Genomic DNA, 25,531 nt, shown 5'->3' on the forward strand with positions numbered 1-25,531 from the left:
AGCCTCCCCTTTCTTAAATATAGGGATTATTTTAGCCTTTTTCAGAAGATCAGGGAAAACACCATTTTTTATGCTCTTATTTATAGCATCTGCAAGAGGTTCATATATTACTCCTGATATTTTCTTTAAGAGATTTGTCGATATATCATCTACTGAAGCCGAATTTCCTCTCTTTAAATCACTAATAGCTTTTTGGTATTCATCAAATGATACTGGTAGCATATACAAAGATTTATCTTTATCTTTATTCTTTTGTTTTATTAATATAAATGAATAAATAAATCTTAAAACGAGTACAGCTTAAATTGAATATGAAATTCAAGCTTTAAACGAAGAAAAATATTTTGCTATTGTACCATAAAAGATATTCAAAACGAACAGAAACTAAATAAACAATCATAGCAAATAAACATACAGCATGTACTAATATAAATAAATAAATAAACCTTAAAACAAATAAAGCTTTAATTAAAAATGCGAATCAAGATTGAAATGAACAAAATTCAATTCAAAAAGAGTATTGGTACTACCTCCTTTCCTAACTGTAAAAGTTTAAAACCTTTGGCGTCATCGGCGCTTTACTGAAAATGGCGCTTTATTACAAACATTTTCTTACGTACTTTTTACATCATTGAAAAAAAACTATGAAATTACAGTGAAATCAAATTTTGAACTGAAGGGCTTTTCAGCAGTTGATATCATTATATACCAAATATTTTGTTTAACCTTGTTTCTTCCCAAGACCGTTCATGATAAATTTAGTTCCACCATAGACAAGAATTTAGGTACCGCCTCCTTTCCTAACTTTAAAAATATAAAGCCTACTGCGTCATTGACGATTCACTAAAAGAGATTTATATTACATATATTCTCTTTTCCTGTTATTACAGCATTGGTAGGAAAATGTATATTACGCTATTTAAATTTTACTTATTCAATTTTATTTACTATAACAGGAATTTTACTTGTTCAATTTTATTTTCCGTTAGCCTCTTTATAGGATATTAAACGCTTAATGCATATTAAATGCGTCCAATACCTTATAACAATCATATGTTTCTCCTTGTGCTATAAAAATATTACATTCAAATGACTATTGGCACAGAAATTTTAGCCCACTATGCCACTGCGCGTTTGGGCGGTTCTGACAGATATCAGAACCGCAGGTTCCAAATCAGGTTCCAATCCTGGTTTTTAGCCCGTTACTAAAATAGGTTCTGACCATAACTGATGTAGAAATCCAGAACAAATCCTTAGAAACCATAACCAGTACATAAAGATCCGGACGAATTCTTGCAAATCAAAAGCACCACATTGAAATCCACACGAATGCATAAAAATCAGGATCAACCATCGATATGCAGTCCAAACAAAAGACATCAAGACCGAGCCATAAAAATCAAGAGAGCAACATGTAGAAATCCAGAAAATAAAACTTAGACATCATGACCATTGCATAGAAATCCATACCAAACTATAAAAAACCAATACCAAACTTGGTGGTCAGAAATCATGGTCAACCTCTAAACTCAATACCAATCCAAAGAAGTCAAGGGCAACATCTAAAAATCAAGACCAAAAGATAAAAGTCATGACCAGACCCTAGAAATCAAAACGAATTCATAAAAAATAAAGATCAAACTGAAGAAATTTAGCATAATCTCTAAAAATCAAGACCAAACTGAAGAAATCAAGAGGTCAACTAATAGAAATCTAAAGCAACTCAATATAAATCATAACCAATGCTTGTAAATCCAAACGAATTTGTAAAAATCAAGACCAATCCCAACAAATCAAGGGAACATCTAAGAATCAAGCAAATACCTACAAGTCATGACAAGACCCTAGAAATCCTAACGAATTTGTAAAAATAAAAACAAAGCTGAAGAAATCAAGGCCAAACTCTAAAAATTAAGACCAGGTTGACAAATCAAGAGCGGTCATTTTTTAGTTTATAAATTTATTTTTGAGAGAAAAAGGTTGAGAACCCTTAGGTCTGATAAGTTGCCCTAAGAGGATGTCATCAGGGCATTTACATTGTGGCACACTAGTCTCAATTGCTAGAAGTCATCAGAAGAAATCCTAATGGGATTTTTTCATTAAGTTTAAACGATCAATTCTAGTGTAAACGAATGTTTTGCAGGAAAATGCCCTAAAAATTTCATATGTGTGATAATGGCTGCTAGAGGGTCCTGTGTTTCAGCCATTGATAGTCACAGGCTAGGAATTGCCATTGAATATCACAATCTAGCAATGAATTGGCAAGTTTACACTGTTCAAATAAAAACAATAATAATAATAATAATAATAATTTATTTATAACCCACATCATAACAAGTTATGGCACTTGTGGAGTAACAAAAAGAAAAAACAATGAAATACACTGCAAGTAAAATACACTACAAATAGAAAAAACACTACGCTACAATGAGATTAACCGAACAGACGGACCAAAGGAGTTGAAAAAAGGGTTGAAAAACGCTTAGGTATGATAATGTACTCCCAGAGGGTGTCATCGGGTACTGGTACATTGTGCCACTCTGGCCTCAATGGCTAGGAGTCATCAGAAGAAACAATAATTGGAATTGTTATTAAGTATAAACGATGGATTCTAGCGTAAAAGAATATTTTTGCAGTAAAACACCAGAAAAATGCCTAATGTCTGATAATGACTGCAAGAGAGTGCCGTATGTCAGCCATGGAGTGTTGAAGGGTGGAGATTGTCATGGAGCATCGTAATCTAGCAATCAAAAGGCAAGTTTCCGCTGTTCAAATAAAAATAATTGTCATTTTTTGATTATAAATTTATTTTGGAGAAAAAAAAGGATAAAAACCCTTAGGTGTGATAGTTTGTGCCGTATGATGTCTCTGGGCTTGTATATTGTAACACAATGGCCTCAAATGCCAGGAGTAATCAGAAGAAGCACTAAAGTGCCCGAACACTCCATATGAGTGATAATGCCTGCTAGAGGGTGCTTTTTGTTAGCCATTTAGTTTCACAGGCTGGGAATCGCTATGGAATATCGCAATCTAGCAGTGAAATTGCAGTTTTCTGCTATTTGAATAAAAACAATGGTCAGTTTTTATGGCACTTGGTATCTACCAAGTGACATATAGCGATCGCAAATTCTGTCGGTCTGTCGGTCTTTCTGTCAGTCTGTCTGTCCCGGTTTTGCTACTTTAAGCACTTCCAAATAATCTAGGACGATGAAATTTGGCAAGCGTATTTTGCTAGAGCTCATACCGTATGAGCTCTCGGCTCTTCCGGCCCCATCACGAGTGCCATATGAGCTCATAGCTCATTTTTTTTATAACTTTTTTAGAGTATAAGGGTGAAAACCCTTAGGTGTGACAATGTTCCCCAGAGGGTGTCATCGAGGCTGATATATTATGCCTAAAAAATGCCATATGTGCAATACTGCCTGCTAGAGGGTGTTTTGTGTCAGCCATTCAGTGTCACAGGCTGGGAAATACTTGGACTAACCTGTTCTACAGCTTAAGGTTAAGGTGGTAAAACAACTTTTCAACGGTGGGGTGGGCGGAAATCTAAAATCCTGTCAAAAAAATGAGGCACTTTCATTAAGACTTCTCAGAAATAGCTCATGATATGGTTAAAATTTGTCTATAATAACAATCCTCACCCTCTTGAATTGCTTGCTAGCGTGGGCTAGCCACATATTGTCACTATGACGTGAAGAGGCATGGCCTTATATGTAAAAAGTAATTTTTTTTATGAAAAATACTCAGAAATAGCTTTTAATAGGGCTTAAATTTACCTCTAATAACAAACTCCCCCTGGTTGAATTGCTTGCTAGAGCTACCCCCCCCCCCCCCCTATGGAGAGATTGCTAGGGGCCCAGTAGAATTGGATGCTAGGATCCTGGTGGAATTGAATGCTAGGGGGCCTGGTTGAATTACTTGCTATGGTTCTCACCTTTATTTAAATCATGGTTGTTTTTAATTATCTTTTATCGGTTGTAAGCTTTTTATGTTTTGTTTTCTAGTTTGTTATGCTTTAACTGCTTTTTCTATGATCTCACGATTTTATAAAGTTTTTTTTTAAATAAAATTTGTATATACAATAGTCTGTGCCCTTTAGATATCTTGTTTCAAAATAAATATAAATACGTAATCATTTACTTAATGAAAAACTTAACTCAAGGCTGTGTAACATCTGCTATGTAACATAACCTGTCTAGGTCACATTAAAACATTAATAGAATTTAGCAAGCAGGGGAATCTAATATAGCGAAAATCAATAATGATGGATAACTTTGACTGATAGTTTCGTAGCTTAAAGATAATGGTAAGAAAACACACGAACCGTATTTTTTTCGAAACTCTTCCACTTGATGTTTCCCGAATAATGATGATAGAATGGCTTGTTGATCCAGACGTCCAAGGCACAGTTCCATTGAGGAAAGTGCCTTTAGATTCCAAGTGCCTTAGTTCCAAGTGCCTTTAGAATCTTAATGTGGACATTAAATCTTTGAATATAAGGTTCCATGAGAAAACATATTGAAAGAAAAAAGAATCTTTTAAAGTTTCATGTAACACCCATGTGTACACCGTCGTCATTACGTAACACCCCGTGTGTGCACCCTCCACTGTTACAAGTGGGGATTCTCCACGAGGCCTGAAGAAACAAGTCACATTAGAATGCGTCAGCCTTAACATAAGTAAACATTCCCATATTACATAAAAACCAAAAAATCTTGAAACTTCTTGAAAAACATCTCCTCAGTGAGATTGGTTGCTAGAGTTGGATTAGTTGTCCTAACCTAATCCTATCTATTCCTAACCCTAGTGTTTGGGATTGGGCCCTGATGTAATTGGATTCTAGCACCCCCCCCCTGTAGTAAAATTGCATTCTATGGGTCCTGTGGTTAGGTTACGAGGCAGGTGAAATTGTATGCTAGGGCCTCGATAAAATTTGATGCTAGGGCCCCCCAGCGAAATTGGATACTACGGCCCCTGTTTTTAGGTGAGGGACCCCGGTGAAATTGGATGTTAGAGCCTCAATTGAATTGAATGTGAGGGCCCCAATGGAATCGCACTGCTTGGGGGCCTCCGTTGGAATTGGATGCTCCGTTCCAGCAATTTCTGGAGGAATCGCTCGCTAGGATCCAGTGTCTTGAAGGTTCCCCACTAGCGGGCCCTGAAGTTTTTTTTCATGGCCCTTTTATGTTTTACAAGAAGAAATATTCTCTATTAGGTATATAGAAAACAAAGTATGCAAAAGTAAACATTCCCTATTGTTTAATTAGCACCTTCATCTCTTAGAAAACATTCCATGTTGCGTAACATGCACCTGTGTCTTGAAAAAGTTTAAAAAAAAGTGTCGGAATCGAGATTCGACAGGATAGGTTCTTTACCAAATAGATCGAGGCATCACAACTAACAGGGATGTTTGTTCTGTTTATTGTTAAGATTTCCCCTGTTATTCCTATACATTTCTTATAATGTGTTTTCTTTTCAACTTTGACTTCGCCCCTTCAAAATGAATTCCTGCATCCGAGTCTATTATGAGCCTAAAAAAGCTGCTGAGTGCAAGAATCAAGGGAGGCAGATAAAAAAAAATCATTGAATTTATAAACTTTGAATTCTTCGCGCTGCACATCCTTGAAAAAAATTATCGATTTTAAGCGATTTATAAAAAACTAATTTTTGGGAAACATAATTTTCTACGTATTGCGATATTTTACGCTTATAGTTTTACAATGCCTGTGGGAAACGTATTATTTTAAGATAATTTTAAAGCCTTAAGTATAATAAACTGATTATTGTCCTTGTTTCTTAGTCAATAAATAAAAAACTCCTATTTTCTTTATAATAGGGTACAAAAACAACCTAGCATTAGATTTTCATATATATTTAGAGTTTCAGAGTTCAGAGTTTTTTTTTAGAGTTCAGAGTTTTGTTATTCACCAATAAATACAAAACGAAAATACAATACTCTTATTCCCTCTTGAGAGGCTTCATGGCCAAAGATACAAGGGGGACACAAACAAATACAATATAAGCAACAACAAAAAAAGAACAATAGCAAATAGCATATGAGATAAAGAAAGAGAACATGCCTGAGTCCTGGAGATCAATGTACAAAGAGGACAACCATGCAACATTAACACACACTCAGCGGATATAAACTCCTCAGAGGAAGAGGAAAAGGAAAAAAAAGCTATTCTGTTTGATTCTTTAATAAATGATCCTTAAGAATCCTTTTAAAAGTCCCAAACGAGTGGTATCTCTGTATTGAAGAAGGTAATGAGTTTTGGACCTGTTGACAAGTATTGAAGGGATTAAAATTTGATAGAATAGTAAGGGTAGGCGGAATACAGATATTACATGAATAATGGAGGATGTATGGAGCTGAATCAGAAATAAACAATGGATTTTCTTGAAGAGACTTAGGAAGATTGCCGTGAAGCCGATGAAAGACAAAAGAAGCACAAGAAATAATGTAAATAGACCCTAGATTTAAGAGCGATGTTGGTGAGGAATGGCTGGTGTCCATAGCCAGACGCAGTGTTCTATTATGCATGACAGAAAGTTACCACAGTATAAACGGGAAAGTAGACATCCTTACAATGGGGCAATATGTCTGAACAAGTTAGAAAAAAAGAAGCTTCCGAATAGATCCTGGAAATGTTTGTAAGTTTTCGAATGAAACCTAAACACCGTGAAACCTTAATACTAATAATGGCTATATAGTTTCTAAATAAACGGCTCTCATAAGGCAAAATACCGAGAAACCGGACCACCCGACTCTCTGATCTACACAAGCAGCCTTGTGACACCTGAAGGTGTGTAAGTAGAGGGAAAATTATCCCAATTCGAGAAAAAATAAGAATATGCGACTTACAAACATTCAAGGCCGAGTAATTTGCATTTAACCATGAAATAATTCTCTCAAATGTTGCCACAAGGCTAGACTTGATATAAAATTCCGTCTTCCCAAGGGTCCCAAGGATGGTGTCATCAGCAAAAGCAACTAGAAAATCTTCATTAGAAGTAGTATTGGAACACAATCGAGCATCAGGATGACACAGCTTGCAGCATGCCAGAGGCCTGGTGTTTTTTACTGCCGAAATCAGATCATTAACATAAATCAGAAATAAGATTGGGCCAAGAACAGATCCTTGAGGGACACCATAATATAATTCAGAAGGGCGCTGGAAAAGAGAATCAATTGAAATAAGCTTACCAGAAAGATATGAATCAAACCAAGGAAAAGCATTCGATCTTATACCAATATGCGATAGTTTCCAAAGAAGAATCCGATGAGTCTAGGAAGCAAAAGCTTTATGAACATCCAAAAACAAAGCTGCAGGGATATGACCAGAATCTATTGCCGAATGAATGCAATTCAAGAAAGCTGCAAAAGCATGCTCTGTAGAATGATTCGCTCGGAATCCAAACTGGAAATCATACAAAAGTTCTTTTGTACCAAGAAAAGTATAGGACTGGATAGCATAGTCTTCTCAAATATTTTTTCTGAAAACAAATAGGAGAGAAATTGGCTAATAATTAGCAGTATCCGTCTGAGAACCGCCTTTATTCAGCCCAATAACCATAGCTCGCTTGAGAGATTCTGGGAAAATTCCTTTCTCGAACGATAGATTGACAAGCTTAGTCAATGGTGACAAAATAGCTGGAAGAATGGCACGGATAACCCTTTTAGGAATATTGTCTGGTCCTGAAGACGATGATCCTTTAAGAGTATTCACGATACGAGCTACCTAATATTCATAAACAGAGCTCAAGATCATTGACTTTAAACATAAAGGTCCAAGATAGGCTCTGAATCTTAACGAAAAGTTGCAGAGCTTGGTGAGGAAGCAGTTGTTTTCCCTACATTAGGAAAAAAAGAAATAAGCTCTAGGTGAACGTCAAATTCTCCTTGAGTGCTTTTACCATCAATTATCGGCATTGATGGAACTGAAGGCAGAGGGGATGTAGGTCTAATTACTAAATTAATTAAACACCATGTCTTACTAATATCCTTTCCACATTCAGAAAATTTCCTATGATAATACTGAAACTTAGCCTTTCGATACAAAGAATGAAATAAACTTTTATCGGCCTTGAATCGTTTGTGATGAGCTACAGATGAAAAAGTCTTGTAAAACTTCAACAAATAATTTTTTCTTTTCTTGCTTTAATGGAGACTTGAAGTCGTCCATGGATTCAGTGGTGCTATTGATAAAAATATTATCAATTAGAGACAAAAGAGACGCAATAAGGATCCGATTCTATTATATGAATAAGTATGTTAACACCTGATTGTACATTAACACGCTTATTTACAAGAAATTCAAAACAACTTGAGTAATTAAAATTGCACAGAGAGAAAGTTGCAAATGAAGACAGGTATCTGTCACTCGAATCAACATGTGGAATTTTTAGCTTTTAAAGACAATTGTAGTGCCAAACTGTCATGTGCAGGGCCTCAGTCGTAATTCTGACACAATCAGGGAAAATATATCGGTGAGTTTCAGACGAGTGACATTTGAAGCCAAATTTCATCGTCAGGTAATGTATCAACCACATTTTCTGAGAAATTCAATAAAATAAAAATAACTAAGACAATCGAGGCTTGCAGAAAAGTTGTTTTTTGAAGTTCTGAAAAAAAGTTTTAAAGGAGGATTATTGTATCTATGCTGAAGAAAGGTCTATAAATGATGTTCTGGCTCGATCTATCCATGTTTGTTCTGAAAGGTAATAGACCTCTCATGCTATGAATAGTTTTAGTTCTGCTGAAATGACCCTAAAATTGAATAATTAATTTAGGATATATTTCGAAAATCGTTATAGCCCAGGATGACGAATCTTTTATTTCAAGTCTATTTGCATATTTTTTTTATCATAACCTTTGATATTTTAAGACTGTCTGTGTGGTTTTTCGTAAATTATGGTGTTTTTTGTGTTTCGCTTATCAAAAAGCGCTGTGTTTTGAAATCTTCGGTTGTAATAAGTTTAAACAATCCATTGTTTTGGACGGAAAAAAGAAATACTGTGGCCAGTTTTCTGCTTCAGACCATTAAGCAAAATAATTGATCAGTAGAGTACAACTAAAATAGATTAATGCTTCTAACGAGAATCATATTTTTGTTTAGAAAAACAATTTTATACCTATGCTTCACAACTACTTCTTGTTTAAAGAAATCAAGCTAATGAACCTAACTAAAGATTGATCCAACCATAAAGCGTCTGGTCTTCAGATCGTGTTTAACTTTTTTTGACAGACTGACCTATCCAATTTAGAGCATCTCTGTCATTTCACCTGTGAATCGGAAACAACATCCTGAATCAGAGGACCAAAAAAAGCCCCCCAAAAATAAAAGTATTTGTTTTCCACTTTTGAACCGATTGACCTCAGCTTTTAAAAAGAATGAGCTGAATATAAGGATGCATGCAAGATGGTCGTAATAAAAATATTATAAACATTTGGATAGAAAAACACAACTACGTAAAACTCACCAATAATAGATACTGTTTTTCGCTCATGAATAAAGATCAAATTTGCGTTGGGAGCTAATAACTAGTCTGTGCTCAAAGCATTTCTTAGAGCATGATTTTGCTGTTTTTTTTTTTTCAGTGAAACATGTTTGATATTTATTTTGGGATTTTCTATGAATTTTTGCTTTCTACTCTGGAGTTTCCTATACTGGTATGAATATTTGAATAACACAGTGTTTCTGAAATTCAGTTTAGCGTCTTCCTTGGGGCAATAGTCTATTTCACTAAAAATTTACCAGGGAATGGCTCTTTGTCAATGGATAAGACATGGTTTTTAGTTAAAAAAAAATGAACTGCTGAATTATAGGAAAAATATAGGAAACTAGTTGTTGGGGTGGCGCGTAAGTCGTTACGCGCCATATTCGTTACGCGCCATTGTAGTTGTGTCCATGGGAAAAATAATCCGTAGTCAGATCTATACCTCATTATTCTAATGATTGCCCTTGAGCTTTGTTGATGGTGATTATTAATCAAACATTCCCTGTGTCCCCATCGTCATTTATATATCCCCCCTGTGCCCCCCGGCGTTCCCGTTGTAGTTGTGTTCCTGTGTCCCAGTCGTCATTTATATTCCCTGTGTCTCGGTCGTTATTTGTGTCCCGGTGCCCCAGTCTGTATTATCTCTTTGAGTGTCGCGGTCGTCATTTATATTCCTTGTGTCCTGGTCGTCATTTGTGTCCCAGTCTGTAATTTTGTCAGTCGACAAACAACTTCATGACGACATACAGCTCAATCCTTATAATGACGTCAGTCGACAAACATGACGTCAGTCGACACACAAACATAACGTCTGTCGACACACACGTCCCAGTCATCATTTGTGTCCCGGTGTCCCAGTCTGTAATTTCTCTTTGGGTGTCCCGGTCGTCATTCATATTCCCTGTGTCCCGGTCTCTATATACATTTGTTTTTGAATTGGTACATGATGAAATAAATTTTCCTTTTTTCATTTTTTTTCTTTTTATTTTTTTTTTGGTTTTTACCTTTTTTTTTAGTTTTTTTAGTTTTTTTTCTTTTTTCTTTTTAGTTTTTTTTTTGTAGTTTTTCCTTTTTTTATTTTTATTTTAATTTTTTTAGTTTTCTTTTTCTCCTTTATTTTTCAGTTTTTTTCCTTATTTCATTTTTTTTTATTTTTTAGTTTTTAGTTTTTTTAGTTTTTTTAGTTTTTTTATTAGTTTTTAGTTTTTTTACTTTTTAGTTTTTTTGTAGTTTTTACCTTTTTTATTTTTTTTTTATTTTTTATTTTTTAGTTTTTACCTTTTTTTTTTACCTTTTTTTTAGTTTTTTTTTTAGTTTTTAGCTTCTTTAGTTTTTAGTATTTTTTTTAGTTTTTTTAGTTTTTTTTTTCTTTTTTAGTTTTTAGTTTTTTACCTTTTTTTAGTTTTTTTTAGTTTTTTAGCTTTTTCAGTTTTTTAGTATTTTCTTTTTAGTTCTTTTTGTAGTTTTTACCTTTTTTAGTTTTTTTTCTTCTTTTGTATTAATGCTAAAGCCAAGGTTGAACCTGGAACCTCTCGGACCTAGAACCTGGAACATAACGCTTTACCAACTCAGCTACTTCGGCTTGAATACATTAGTTTTTGAATTGGTATATGATGAAATAATTCAGACGTCATATGCGGACAGACAGACAGACAAACACACAAACAAACAACTTATTTTTATATATATAGATCCTTATAATGACGTCAGTCGACAAACATGACGTCAGTCGACACACAAACAAAACGTCTGTCGACACACACGTCCCAGTCATCATATGTGTCCCGGTGTCCCAGTCTGTAATTTCTCTTTGGGTGTCTCGGTCGTCATTCATATTCCCTGTGTCCCGGTCTCTATATACATTTGTTTTTGAATTGGTACATGATGAAATAAATTTTCCTTTTTTCATTTTTTTCTTTTTATTTTTTTTTTTTGGTTTTTACCTTTTTTTTAGTTTTTTTATTTTTTTTTATTTTTTCTTTTTAGTTTTTTTTGTAGTTTTTACTTTTTTTTATTTTTATTTTAATTTTTTTAGTTTTCTTTTTCTCCTTTATTTTTCAGTTTTTTTCCTTATTTCATTTTTTTTTATTTTTTAGTTTTTAGTTTTTTTAGTTTTTTTTTAGTTTTTTTATTAGTTTTTAGTTTTTTTACTTTTTAGTTTTTTTGTAGTTTTTACCTTTTTTTAGTTTTTTTAGTGTTTTTTTTCTTTTTTAGTTTTTAGTTTTTACCTTTTTTTACCTTTTTATAGTTTTTTCTTAGTTTTTAGCTTCTTTAGTTTTTAGTTTTTTTTTTAGTTTTTTTAGTTTTTGTTTTTTTTTCTTTTTTTTTCTTTTTTAGTTTTTAGTTTTTTACGTTTTTTTAGTTTTTTTTTAGTTTTTTAGCTTTTTCAGTTTTTTAGTATTTTCTTTTTAGTTGTTTTTGTAGTTTTTACCTTTTTTAGTTTTTTTTCTTCTTTTGTATTAATGCTAAAGCCAAGGTTTGAACCTGGAACCTCTCGGACCTAGAACCTGGAACATAACGCTTTACCAACTCAGCTACTTCGGCTTGAATACATTAGTTTTTGAATTGGTATATGATGAAATAATTCAGACGTCATATGCGGACAGACAGACAGACAAACACACAAACAAACAACTTATTTTTATATATATAGACTAGCTGTTTGGCGCGAAGCGCCACCCCAACACCTAGCTGGTGGGGGCACTTCGTGCCCACCCCCCCCCCCGCAAGTAAGTCGTTACGCGCCATATTAGTTACGCGCCATTGTAGTTGTGTCCCTGTGTCCCACCTGTGAATATAGACAAAATATATTTATTATGTTTTTAACTACGTAAAACTTGCGAATATATAACATTCTTCGATGTCCCATTGTCTCTGCATATACATAGATTGTCAGGTTTTCCGACTCTTGAACATGCAAAATAAAATTGTCCATAGGAAAAACAATCCGTATTCAGATCTATATCTGATTATTCTAATGATTGCCCTTGAACTTTGTTGATGGTGATTGCTAATCAAACATTCCCTGTGTCCCCGTCGTCATTTATATATCCCCCTGTGCCCCCGGCATCCCCCTTTTAGTTGTGTCCCTGTGTCCCAGTCGTCATTTATATTCCCAGTATCCTGGTCGTCATTTGTGTCCCAGTGTCCCAGTCTGTAATTTCTCTTTGAGCGTCCCGGTCATCATTTATATTCCCTGTGTCCCGGTTGTCATTTGTGTCCCGGTGTATCAGTCTGTAATTTATCTTTGAGTGTCCTGGTCATCATTTATATCTCCCGGTCGTAATATGTGTCCCAGTGTCCCAGTCTGTAATTTCTCTTTGAGTGTCACGGTCGTCATTTATATTCCCTGTGTCCCGGTTTTTAGTTTTCTTTTTCTCCTTTATTTTTCAGTTTTTTTCCTTTTTTAGTTTTTTTTTCTTTTTCAGTTTTTAGTTTTTTATTAGTTTTTAGTTTTTTTTTCTTTTTAGTTTTTTTTTAGTTTTTACCTTTTTTTATTTTTTTTTAGTTTTTTTCTTGTTAGTTTTTAGTTTTTTACCTTTTTTTTAGTTTTTTTTAGTTTTTTAGCTTTTTTAGTTTTTTTAATATTTTCTTTTTTGTTTTTTTGTAGTTTTTACCTTTTTTAGTTTTTTTCTTCTTTTGTATTAATGCTAAAGCCAAGGTTCGAACCTGGAACCTCTCGGACCTGGAACCTGGAACATAACGCTTTACCAACTCAGCTACTTCGGCTTGAATACATTCGTTTCTGAATTGGTACATGATGAAATAATTCAGACGTCATATAATGACGTCACTCGACAGACAGATAGACAACTTATTTTTATATATATAGAAGATAGATAGATAGATTACGTCACAAATCACAAATTTAGTCTATTGAGCGTAACAATAGTTGGTTCAACTGATCTACATTTGAATCTGATTGACTATTTAGGTATGAATGCCGCAGTACGTGCTGTTGTCCGCTTTGGTATCTATCTTGGAGCAAAAGTGTATTTCATTAAAGAAGGTTACCAAGGAATGGTTGATGGCGGGGAAAATATAGTTGAAGCAACTTGGAGTAGTGTCTCTGGAAACTTACACAAGGTACGTAGTACTACCGGTAAGGTGACATCTAAGTCACATATTCAAATCTTACATCAACTAAAGACCTGAAACCCTCTCAATAGTTGTGTATTACTGTAAAGGGAGTGTAGTACACGAAGCAAATTCTATAAGAAGTGGAAACGCTGAAAATATATTTTGCTTCTTTTTTTCACCGTTATTAATAGCTAGTTCTCTATAATAGATATTTTTTCAGGCATTCAAGACACAACAACAACAAAATGTTGCTCTCAAAGCCCCCAATTTCCTGCTATTTGTGTGGCTGAGCGAAGAAGCCGCATTAAGGTTTCCAAAAAATTGCATCAGGCATTTCTTAGGAATAGTTTAGAGTATTAAACTGCAACTTCCAGAGCGTGTTGAGCTGGTTGTTAAACTAACCAAAAGGCACACTGCGCATACTGCAACTAATACTACTCCTACTACTATTTATGCCACTGTATTTATTTGTACTTGTTAATTAAACGAAACACACTGAAGAATTACGCTCTGTAAGATCTCAGGAAACCAGTTTCATAGCCACAAAGACAATTGACGGGAGACAGAATGCCTTGGACTTATATAATTTCGGAAATATATTTGCACATTAGGGTGTTAATGGAGGGGGGTTATGGTAAAATCTAGCGGGTCTGCATGCAAAACGTGTTAGGGACAATTATTCTGAATATTTTGAATAAAAAATTGTTTTTTAACTTTATGCTGTCCTGAGACTTTATACCCTCGCACCCCTAATGCGCAAAAATATAGCCCAAATTATTAAAAGTCCAATGCATTCTCTAACCCGTCACTTACCTTTTTGGCTATGAAACCGGTTTTTCGAGATCTTATAGATCGTAATTCTTGAGTTTGTTTAGGTTAGTCAACAAGTACTTAATTATTATAGTTATGATTTATGCTACTGAGGCTAAGGGCAGGAAGTTGAAACTTTCAGGATATGTTCACAAAAATTTTGAACCAAATAAAACACACTCTGTACAAAAAAGTTGTCAAAAGGGCGTATCACCAGTATCCTAGGAATGGTTTAGGGTCCAAATGGATTGGATACAATTGAAGAAATTGCCCAGTCCCAACGTAATAGCCGGTGTTTTACCATTTCATAAAGTTATGCTACACTTTTACCGTACCATTAGTCTCAACATATAAATAGGTTAACACAGAAGGTACTCGAGCCGATTTAGAAAATAATAAGGACCACCGTATGTATTTTAGAAGAAGTATTTTTAACCTCTCTTACTGATATTTTCCTATCATATAGTACACGAGTTGATTTTCATCTTCTGACCTTTTAGCTTAAGGTTGATTTTTTCGCTGGAAGGTAATGTGCTGTCTTGTGTTTTTATGGCACTTGGTATTAACCAAGTGACATTTAGCAATCGCCAATTCTGTCGGTCTGTCTGTCGGTCTGTCTGTCGGTCTGTCTGTCTGTCGGTCCCGGTTTTGCTACTTTAGGCACTTCCAGCTAAGCTAGGACGATGAAATTTGGCAGGCGTATCAGGGACGGGACCAGCTTAAATCAGAAATAGTTGTTTTCCCAAATTGACCATCTGGGGGGAGTCAGGGGTCGGTTAATTCAGAAAAAATAGAAAAAATGAAGTATTTTTAACTTATGAATGGGTGATGGGATCTTAATAAAATTTGATGTTTGGAATGATATTGTGTTTCAGAGCTCTTATTTAAATCCCGACCGGATCTGATGACATTGGGGGGGAGTTGGAGGGGGGAAACCTATAATCTTGGAAAACACTTAGAGTGGAGGGATCGGGATGAAACTTGATGGGAAAAATAAGCACAAATCCCAGATACATGATTGACATAATCGGAACGGATCCGTTCTCTTTGGGGTAGTTGGGGGGGAGGGTAATTCTGAAAAATTAGAAAAAATGATGTATTTTTAACTTACGAACGTGATCGGATCTCAATGAAATTTGATGTTTAGAAGGATATCGTGTCTTAGAGCTCTTATTTTAAATCCCGACCAGATCTGGTGACATTGGGGGGGGGGGGAGTTTGGAGGGGGAAACCTAAAACTTGGAAAACACTTAGAGTGGAGGGATCGGGATGAAACTTGGTGGGAAAAATAAAAACAAGTGCTAGATACGTGATTGACATAAACAGAACGGATCCACTCTCTTTGGAATAGTTGGGTTGGGGGGGCTATTTCTGAAAAATTAGAAAAAATGAGGTATTTTTAACTTACGAACAGGTGGTCGGATCTTCATGAAATTTGATATTTAGAAGGATATCGTGGCTCAGAGCTCTTATTTTAAACCGGCCAGATCTGGTGACATTGGGGGGGGGGAGTTGGGAGGGGGAAACCTAAAACTTGAAAAACACTTAGAGTGGAGGGATCGGGATGAAACTTGGCGGAAAAAATAATCACGAGTCCTAGATTCATGATTGACATAACCAGAACAGATCCGCTCTCTTTGCGGTAGTTGGGGGAGGGGTTAATTCTGAAAAACTAGAAAAAATGAGGTATTTTTAACTTACGAATGGGTTATCGGATCTCAATGAAATTTGATATTTAGAAGGATATCGTGTCTCAAAGCTATTATTTTAAATCCTGACTGGATCTGATGACGATGGGGAAAGTTTGGGGTGGGGGAACCTAAAATCATGGAAAACGCTTAGATGGGAGGGATCGGGATGAAACTTGTTGGGAAAAATAAGCAGAAGTTAATTCTGAAAAATAAGAAAAATTGACGTATTTTTAACTTACGAAGGAGTGATCGGATCTTCATGAAACTTCATATTTAGAAGGACCTCGTAACTCAGATCTCTTATTTTAAATCTCAACCGGATCAAGCGTATTTGGGGGGGGGGGCAGTTTGAGGGGGGGGGGGACCGGAAATCTTAGAAAATACTTAAAGCGGTGAGATCAGGATGAAACTGGATGGGAAGAATGAAAACCTGTCTAAGATAAGTGACTGACATAACCGGACCGGGTCTGCTCTCTTTGGTGGAATTGGAGGGGGGGGGGGGTAATTTTGAAAATTGAGGTATTTGTAACTTACGAAAGGGTGATCAGATCCTAATGAAATTTGATATTTAGAAAGATCTTGTGCTTTAAAGTTCTTATTTTAAATTACGACTAGATCCTGTTTTGTTGGAGGGAGTTGGAGGGGAAAACTGGAATTCTTGGAAAACGTAAAAATTGGGGTATTTTTATCTTACGAATAGATGATCGGATCTTAATGAAATTTGATTTTTAGAAAGAATTCATGTCTAAGAGCTCTTATTTCAAATCCCGACCAGATCGTTTGACATTGGGGGGAGTTGGAGGGGGAAATCTTGGAAAAACACTTGGAGTGTAGGAATCGGGATGAAGCTTGGTGGATAGAATAAACAAATGTCCTTGATACGTAATTGACAGAATCGTAGTGGATTCGCTCTCTTTGGGGGAGTTAGGGGGAGGGGTTCAGTGATTTGGCGAGTTCGGTGCTTGTGGACGTGCTAGGATGATGAAAATTGATAGGCGTGTCAGGGAGCTGCACAATTTGACTTGATAAAGTCGTTTTCCCAGATTCGACCATCTGGGGGACTAAAGGGAGAGGAAAAATTAGAAAAATTTAGGTATTTATAACTTACGAGTGGGTGATCGGATCTTAATGAATTTTGATATTTAGAAGGACATCGTGACTCAGAGCTCTTATTTTAAATCCTGACCGGCATTAAGCCTCTTATTTTCCTTTTTAAATCAATCTATTGATTCATAGAATTTCGTTAGATCTCATACCATATGATCTCTTGTCTCTTAGCTCTTCTCGCCTCGTCACAAGTGCCATATGAGCTCTTAGCTCTTGTTCTAATTTTTTACTTTAACAATAAATTGAACTGTAAAAACTCAGTTGAATCTATTGTTATTTGGCTGTTTTGCAACTTATCCAGACAGCAACAACAGCCGTGGAATATTAGTATGGTTGCTGAATTCAAAAGCTAATATTATGGCTTCATAAATTGTATAGCATAAAAATCTTGTCATAATTTTAACAATTGGCATCAATTCATATTTTTTATGCAGGGGGAGGGATTTCTGTGCAAACTTGTCTTTTTCCCATTCTTTCAATATGAATGCTAAAAAAGACATTTTCTAAGGAAAATTTCTCCTCCCCCCAGAAAAAGTTATTATAAAAAATATAGGGGGGGGATGTAAAATTACCCTTTCCCTCCCTATTGATGCTACTGCATATTATAGAAACTAAAATTGTAAATTGATGACAGATGATGAATTTTGGTGCTGCTGCTATTATGCTGAGATCACGATTTTTTTCATTCATTTATTATATTGCATGACGTCATGACAACGGATGTCATCATAATTATGCAAAGCAGATGTTCAACTTATTTATTTTAACATGACTTCATTTATAATTATAAACTACTAGCTGTTGGGGTGGCGCTTCGCGCCACCCCAACACCTAGTTGGTGGGGCGCTTCGCGCCCCCCCCAAGCCCCCCCCCGCGCGCGTAAGTCGTTACGTGCCATATTAGTTACCTGCCATTGTAGTTGTGTCCCTGTGTCCCACCTGTGAATATAGATAGATTTATATATGTGTTTCAAACTACGTAAAAATTGCGAATATACAACATTCTTGAATTTTCCCAATACTGGGAGCTTTCTGTTTCCAATTGCCAGCAATTGATCTGAAAATGTTTGACCAGAGTCATCGTTTTGCAATCGGACACGCATATTTGTAGTTAATTTTAATATTTTTACGTGTGCCCATAAATTAGAATTTTTCAGGCAAGCATTCATTTCGTCTGCAGGAGTTAAACTACGTAAAAATTGCGAATATACAACATTCTTGGCTTTCCCATTGTCTGTGCATATACAAAGCCGTATGTACTAATAATGACGTCATATGCAAACGCTCTTTTTACAAACAAACAAACATGCATACACACAACTCGTTTTTATATAGATAGATAGATAGATAGATACAATACAAATTAACTGCGTAAAACTTGCGAATATACAACATTCTTCGCTGTCCAATTGTCACTGCATATAAATAGATTGTCAGGTTTACCGACCCTCGAACATGCAACGTACAATTGTCCATGGGAAAAACAATCAGTATTAAGATCTATACCACATTTTTCTAATGATTGACCTTGAGCTTTGTTAATGGTGATTGCAAATGCTAATCGAATTGGGAATTGCAATCTTTTAAATTGAAAAGGCAGATCCGTTGGAATCATGGGAATGCGAGGAATAAGAACAGCCTCGCCCTCAAAAGGCCCTGTCAAGATTGTTGCCTCTATTACGTTTTCCATTGTTTTTTTTACGGAAAGTCCCGTGCCATTGCAAAGCTTTGGTGGGTTAATATTTCTTAAAAGTATTATTGGTACGCCTATTTTTAGTTGTAGCACGTGTGGTGGAAACCCTGAAAGATCTATGGAATTTAAAAATTCAGATGGATAATTAACCGCTTCATTTGGTTCCAAAACTGTATCGAATGAATTGTAAAGGACTGCCTGGTCTCGAATCTTGGTCAAAACAATATTGTTGATTTCGTGGACGTCTATATTTTTGGGTGCGAGAATCGCTCTTTCACTTAGCCATTTATTATTTTTATAATTTTTTAGAATATTAGGAAATACTTTTTCAATCAATTCATTTTTGGACGTCACTAAATTACAGAAATCAGCAGGTAGTTGTATACGTCCTGAAATTGAGTCTACTGGGAGCTTTCCGTTTCCAATTGCCAGCAATTGATCTGAAAATGTTTGACCAGAGTCATCGTTTTGCAATCGGACACGCATATTTGTAGTTAATTTTAATATTTTTACGTGTGCCCATAAATTAGAATTTTTCAGGCAAGCATTCATTTCGTCTGCAGGAGTTGATCTGGAGTTGAACCTGGAGCCTCTCGGACCTAGAACCTGAAACATAACGCTTTACCAACTCAGCTACTTCGGCTTGAATACATTCGTTTTGAGCACCTTCCTCGGGTGTTGCCATTGTAGGTTCTTCAGTCATTTTACAATTAGAAATTTCTCTTTCAACGGTCTTCTTACAATTAAAAATTTGTCTTTGAACGATATTTTTAAATACCTGTGTCCTGGTCGTCATTTATATTCCCTGTGTCCCGGTCGTCATTTGTGTCCCGGTATCCCAGTCTGTAATTTCTCTTTGAGTGTCCCGGTCGTTATTTATATTCCCTCTGTCCCGGTCGTCATTTGTGTCCCGGTCTGTAATTTCTCTTTGAGTGTTTTTTCTTTTTAGTATTTTTTAGTTTTTTACATTTTTTCTTTTTTCAGTTTTCTTTTTCTTCTTTATTTTTCAGCTTCACTATGAAATACATATCGCCGAACCTTTGTTTTTTTAACTAAAATCTGGTAGGCATTGATGACCTTATCCAAGTCAAAATCCCAAACCCAATCATCATCGCTATCATTTTCAGTTTTGATATGTTTTGACTCCCGCTGTCCAGGTGGATCTTCATCTAACTGCGCGGTTTTGCGTTCTTTAGCCTCAAGCCTGTTTCCTTGCTGTTCTTTTGATTCCTCGGCACGCTTTCTTTTCTGACTTTCTCTATCAGCAGCAAGTTTTTTGGCATAGACTCTTTGAGCATCTTCATCGGCTTTTGCCATGGTAAGTTCATCAGTCATTGTAAACTTAAACATTAATAGATTTCTACGTGAACATATGTCTTAAATATCTGACGACAACTAATTTCATGACGTCAGTCAACACAGAAACATGACGTCACCTGATCCACAGACAGACACACAGACAGACAACTTATTTTTATATATATAGACTATATATGCCGTCATTTGTCACTTTGGTCATTTCACCAATATAAGAGGATGCAAAGAGTTAAGGGATCTTAGTATAATATCAATACAATGACAATATTTACCGTTTGAAATGAAGTTCAAGGCCTTAAAAAGCAACGTAAAGAATTTAATAGCAGGATAGAGCTCAGCAGAGATTTTAGCAAGGAAAGCCAAATGCAAAGATGAAAACGAATCATCAACTAAATCGAAGGTTGAACCGGCATAACTCACTTACGATTCTGTTAAAATGCTTGAAATAATGAAAGGGATCGGAAAAAGATTGGATGATTTTAACCATTGGTATCATTTTCACAAGGCATTAAAATTACTTGATTATCTGTTTTGTTAGAGTAGCAAAAGAGCTATTGAAATAATCAATGAATGGCATGACAAAATATATTGTCTGGTTGAGTGCAAGTTTTATGACAATTGCTTGTTTGAGATACGCTGCTATGCAATTAGATACGCTGTTCTGGAATTATTTGGAAAGCTACATAAATGGAGAAGTAGGAATGAACTACCGTATACACAGTCACCAAGTCAATGCGAAGAAGGAAGTTAATCATCGTGCAAGAGTGTTCCTATAAAAGTCATCTAGTCTAAAACTCCAAATCCGTTTGCTTTTGTGGACTGGACTGGAAGGGTCTGTTGGTTCACAGATTTTTTTCATCCGATTACTGGACCGAACTGGATTTTTCAGTGGACCGGACTTAACTTTTTTTTCTTGCTTGATTGAACTATTTGCTGATTGATTTTGATATACATATATGGATAAGAAGTAAAAAGAAAATGTGATCCACTAGATACGGAATCAAACGATACATTGGTAAAACACAAAATTGATTTGTTTTTAAATTATGAATTGGAAAGAGCAGAAATGCTAAATAATGAATTTATTCAAGGAGAATTCGTTAATTTGTGAGGTGAAGTCATCAATGAAAGCGATTCAAACCATGCTCCTAAAACACCGAGAAATGACATTTGTCACTTAGCGAAAAATACTATTGAATAAAATGAAAGACAATGCATTGCTTTAGTTGTAATTAATTTTTTTTTAATATTATTAACTCCAGGTAAGGAGCAATATTAGAACTTGAAACGAACAGAAATTATTCCATATATGAAAGGGGATCTCCCCTCCGAAACGCTCCGCTCTTTACGACAAAGTTTGACTATTTGTCACAACTAAATTTCTCAAACAATGAAAAAATTTAGCGTAAAGTGAAGCGTTGCGAAGGGGAGAACCCCTTTCATATACAGAATAATTTCTGTTCGTTTTAAGTTTTAATGTCTCTCCTTACTTTCAGCTAAAAAAAACTTGTCGTTTTATTTAATTTCTAAATGTTTTTTAACTAATACAAGTTTTGATTTTGGCTCACCGCACATGAATAATTAAAACACAATTTGCATATTTGTTTTTGCTAAATGGCTTTCTCATAGTTTTGATCAAACGACTTTGATAAAAAAAGGTAGGGGAGGGGGCCTAGTTGCCCTCCAATTTTCAGTTACTTAAAAATGCAACTAGATTTTTTTATTTGTTGTACGAACGTTTTTGTTAGGAATAAACATACGTACCTTACGAATTAACTTACGTAACGAAATTCTATATTTGTGAATTTTTATAACGTATATGAGGGGGTTTGTCCCCTTGTCAATACCTTGCTCTTTACACTTAAGCTTGAATTTTATGCCAAATCTTTAAGAATGACCCCTAAATCACAAAGGCTGTAAAATAAATAGTTGAAATTACTAAATATACTTTAGTGTAAAGAGCAAGGTATTGCGGAGGAGACGAACCCCCATATGCACGTAATATTTTTAGTTCGTTTTAAATTTTAATGTTACTCATTACTTCCGGGTGATATTTTTTTTATGGCACTTGGTATTTACCAAGTGGCATAAAGGGATCGCAAATTCTGTCGTCGGTCCCGGTTTTGCAGGTTTAGGCACTTCCAGATAAGCTAAGATGATGAAATTTGGCATGCATATCAGGGACCAGACCAGATTAAATTAAAAATAGTTGTTTTCCCTGATTTGGGGGAGTTGGGGGGGGGGGGGGTGTTGGACTAATTCTGAAAAATTAGACAGAATTAGGTATTTTTAACTTACGAAGGAGTGATCGGATCTTAATGAAACTTCATATTCAGAAGGACCTCGTAACTAGTTCCTTATTTTGAAACCTGATCGGATCCTGTGTCACTTGGGGGAGTTGGAGGAGGACCGTAAATCTTGGAAAACACTTAGAGTGGAGAGATCACGATGAAGCTTGGTAGGAAGAATAAGCACAAATCTTAGATACATGATTGATATAACCGGTGCAGATCCAGTCTCTTTGGGTGATTTTGGAGGGGGGGGAGATTAGCAGTGCTTTGGTGAAGTTAGCAGTTGTTAGCAGTGGTAATGGAAATCTTAGAGGGGAGGGATCTGGATGAAACTTGAAAGTGTTTGTGTGACACCCTCCCCCCTCCCCCCACGAACAAAAATCCTGTACAAAGTAGCTTTCCGAAATACCTTAAAACGTGTTTATTTTGTGATAAACTTTTGCTTTCAAGATAATTCTAAACAATAGTTTCGATCTTGAATCACCTTTAAATCAAAAGCGGTTAACTCTCCTAAGCAAGGTTTATGCCTATAGAAGAAAACAATTCACAATAGGCATAATAATTCTAGCCAACAGATTTTGCATTTAGCCCCACTAGATTTTACCCCCCCCCCTTAATATGTAAATATACAGTCGAAATTACATATTTTCCATCTATTCTCCCAATGGTTCTCTCTTGTTTCATACCTTGTTAATTGAATCAACTCTGAGAAAAAAAGAACCGGAAAAACAAGTGTTGGGTGAAAGAATGCATAGGAAATATATAATTTGGACTATGTATTTGCACTTTAGGGGGGTGGGGAGTTGACAGTAAAGTGTAGGGGGATCCAAGTAAAATGTTTTAGCTACAGCTACTCTGCGTATTATGAATTGTTTTCTTAACATGTTTCCTTCTCTAGGTTTATACCCTAAGCTGTAACCATTGCTGACGAATTTGGGATTCTCTAAGAAGCTAAATCCTGCGGATGTGACTGTTCCAGTCATCCATCTCTGCAGTCAGCACAGTAAAGGGAATATATGTTTTTGCTGTGGCAGTCATCAATGATGATTTTACATCCATAAACTTAGCTATTTAACTTTTGATTAGTTCCCATGTCCTTTGGGCACAGACAACCCGGAACCCTGTTATTGATCAGCTTAAAAGGCCACCTTTTTAAATGCGCAATTTAAATACGTACTTGAAACGTTTTCAACGAATTCGATGAGTAGAAGTCAAAACATGCAAAGAGTATATGTCTAAAGATAAGGATAAAATTGTAACTGAAGTGTATGAAAAAATTCCTACCTATAATGAACGATATTTATAATCCCTTGGTAAGAGCCAAGTGACATATAGCGATCGCAAATTCTGTCGGTCTGTCGGTCTGTCGTTGTCAGTCCCGGTTTTGCTAGTTTAGGCACTTCCAGATAAGCTAGGACGATGAAATTTGGCAGATTAAGTTAAAAATAGTCGTTTCCTCGATTCGACCATCTGGGGGGGGAGTGGGGGACGGTTATTTTGGAAAAATGAGGATAAATCAGGGTAAAATTCTAGTTTATTGACTTTTGGCTATCTCAGAAAGGGGTTAAGTTAGGAAACAGGAACTTTCAGGGATGGGTCTATAGGCTAAAGTATAAACCGGGAAGGTATTTTGAAGTACCCACCTCCACTCCTTCTCCCTCTATAGGGCCCTGAAATTTGCCTGCATGACAGGTCCATACCTATTGAAATTTTGACAAAACAACATTTTACCTTAATTTTCAGTTACTAGTTGCTTTTTCTCTGCCTTTAGTTCTGAAAATGCAATTCCTGTTATTTAAGTAGAATTTTGAGCCATATCAATGTTGTTGTTTTTTTCAAAACTTAGCAAATGTATCTGTATATCTTTAAAACCTTATATATTGGGATTGAGCAAAGTTGTGAAGCTGAAAACAATTTTGTTGTACTTCATTCAAGACCCATCTTTGGAAGTTTCATTTTCCTAATCTAACCCCTTTCAAAGATAGCCAGAAGTCAATAAACTAGAATTTTGCCAAAATTAGGTATTTAAACTTACGAACTGGTGATCGGATTTTAATGACATATGATAGTTAGAAGGATATCGTATCTCAGAGCTCTTATTTTCAATCCCGACCAGATCCGGTTACATTAGAGGGAGTTGGAGGGGGAAACCTAAAATCTTGGAAAACGCTTAGAGGGGAGGGATTGGGGATGAAACTTGGTGGAAAAACTAAGCACAAGTCTTAGATACGTGATTGACGTATCGTATTTTCCACCAACTTGGTGGAAAAACTAAGCACAAGTCTTAGATACGTGATTGACGATTGACGTATTGACGTATTAACTGACATAGGAGGGATCGGATCTTCATGAAATTTCATATTTAGAAGGACCTCGTAACTTAGATCTCTTATTCTAAATACCGTCCGGGTCCCGTATCATTGGGGGGAGTTGGGGGGGGGAAATCTTGGCAAAGGCTTAGAATGAAAAGATCAGGATGAAACTTGGTGGGAAGAATAAGCACAAGTCTTAGATACTTAAAGGAGAGGAAAAATTAGAAAAAATTAAGTATTTTTAACTTACGAGTGGGTGATCTTTTCTTAATGAATTTTGATATTTAGAAGGACGTTGTGTCTCAGAGCTCTTATTTTCAATCCCGACCGGTATTAAGCCTCTGATTTTCCTTTTAAATCAATCTTTTGATTCTTAAAATTCTGCTAGAGCTCATGCTATATGAGCTCTTTGCTCTTGGCTCTTCTGACCTCGTCACAAGTGCCATATAAGCTCTTAGCTGTTGTTTTTATTTATTTTTCTTTTTTTTAATAATGCTAGAAAACCTTGCGCCTCCGTGAAGGAAGTTCTGTTCCCTCATGATAAATTCCTCCATGGAATTTTACTCCCACGTAGCCCCTTCCTCCCGACCCACCCCCACTTCAACGCGAAAAAGTCCACTGAAAACGTCTACACTTCATAGTAACTATTACTATATGTAAACAATGGTCAAAGTTTGTAGCTTGCAGCCCCTCCCCCGGGGACCGTGGGGGATTAAGTCTTCCCGAACGA

The 25,531-nt window shown here is 35.7% G+C and overlaps 1 protein-coding gene across 1 annotated transcript in view; it reads left to right on the plus strand.

Annotated features, from left to right (window-relative positions):
- Window positions 1–25,531, plus strand: part of LOC136033690 (ATP-dependent 6-phosphofructokinase-like) — a 171,165-nt gene that overhangs the window by 19,386 nt on the left and 126,248 nt on the right. The window contains exon 3 of the mRNA XM_065714537.1: window positions 13,436–13,587. Within this exon, the coding sequence (XP_065570609.1) occupies window positions 13,436–13,587 (152 nt within the window). The remainder of the gene's footprint in view (window positions 1–13,435; window positions 13,588–25,531) is intronic.

Source organism: Artemia franciscana, chromosome 12, assembly GCF_032884065.1.
Source record: "Artemia franciscana chromosome 12, ASM3288406v1, whole genome shotgun sequence".
NCBI classification, from domain to species: domain Eukaryota; kingdom Metazoa; phylum Arthropoda; class Branchiopoda; order Anostraca; family Artemiidae; genus Artemia; species Artemia franciscana.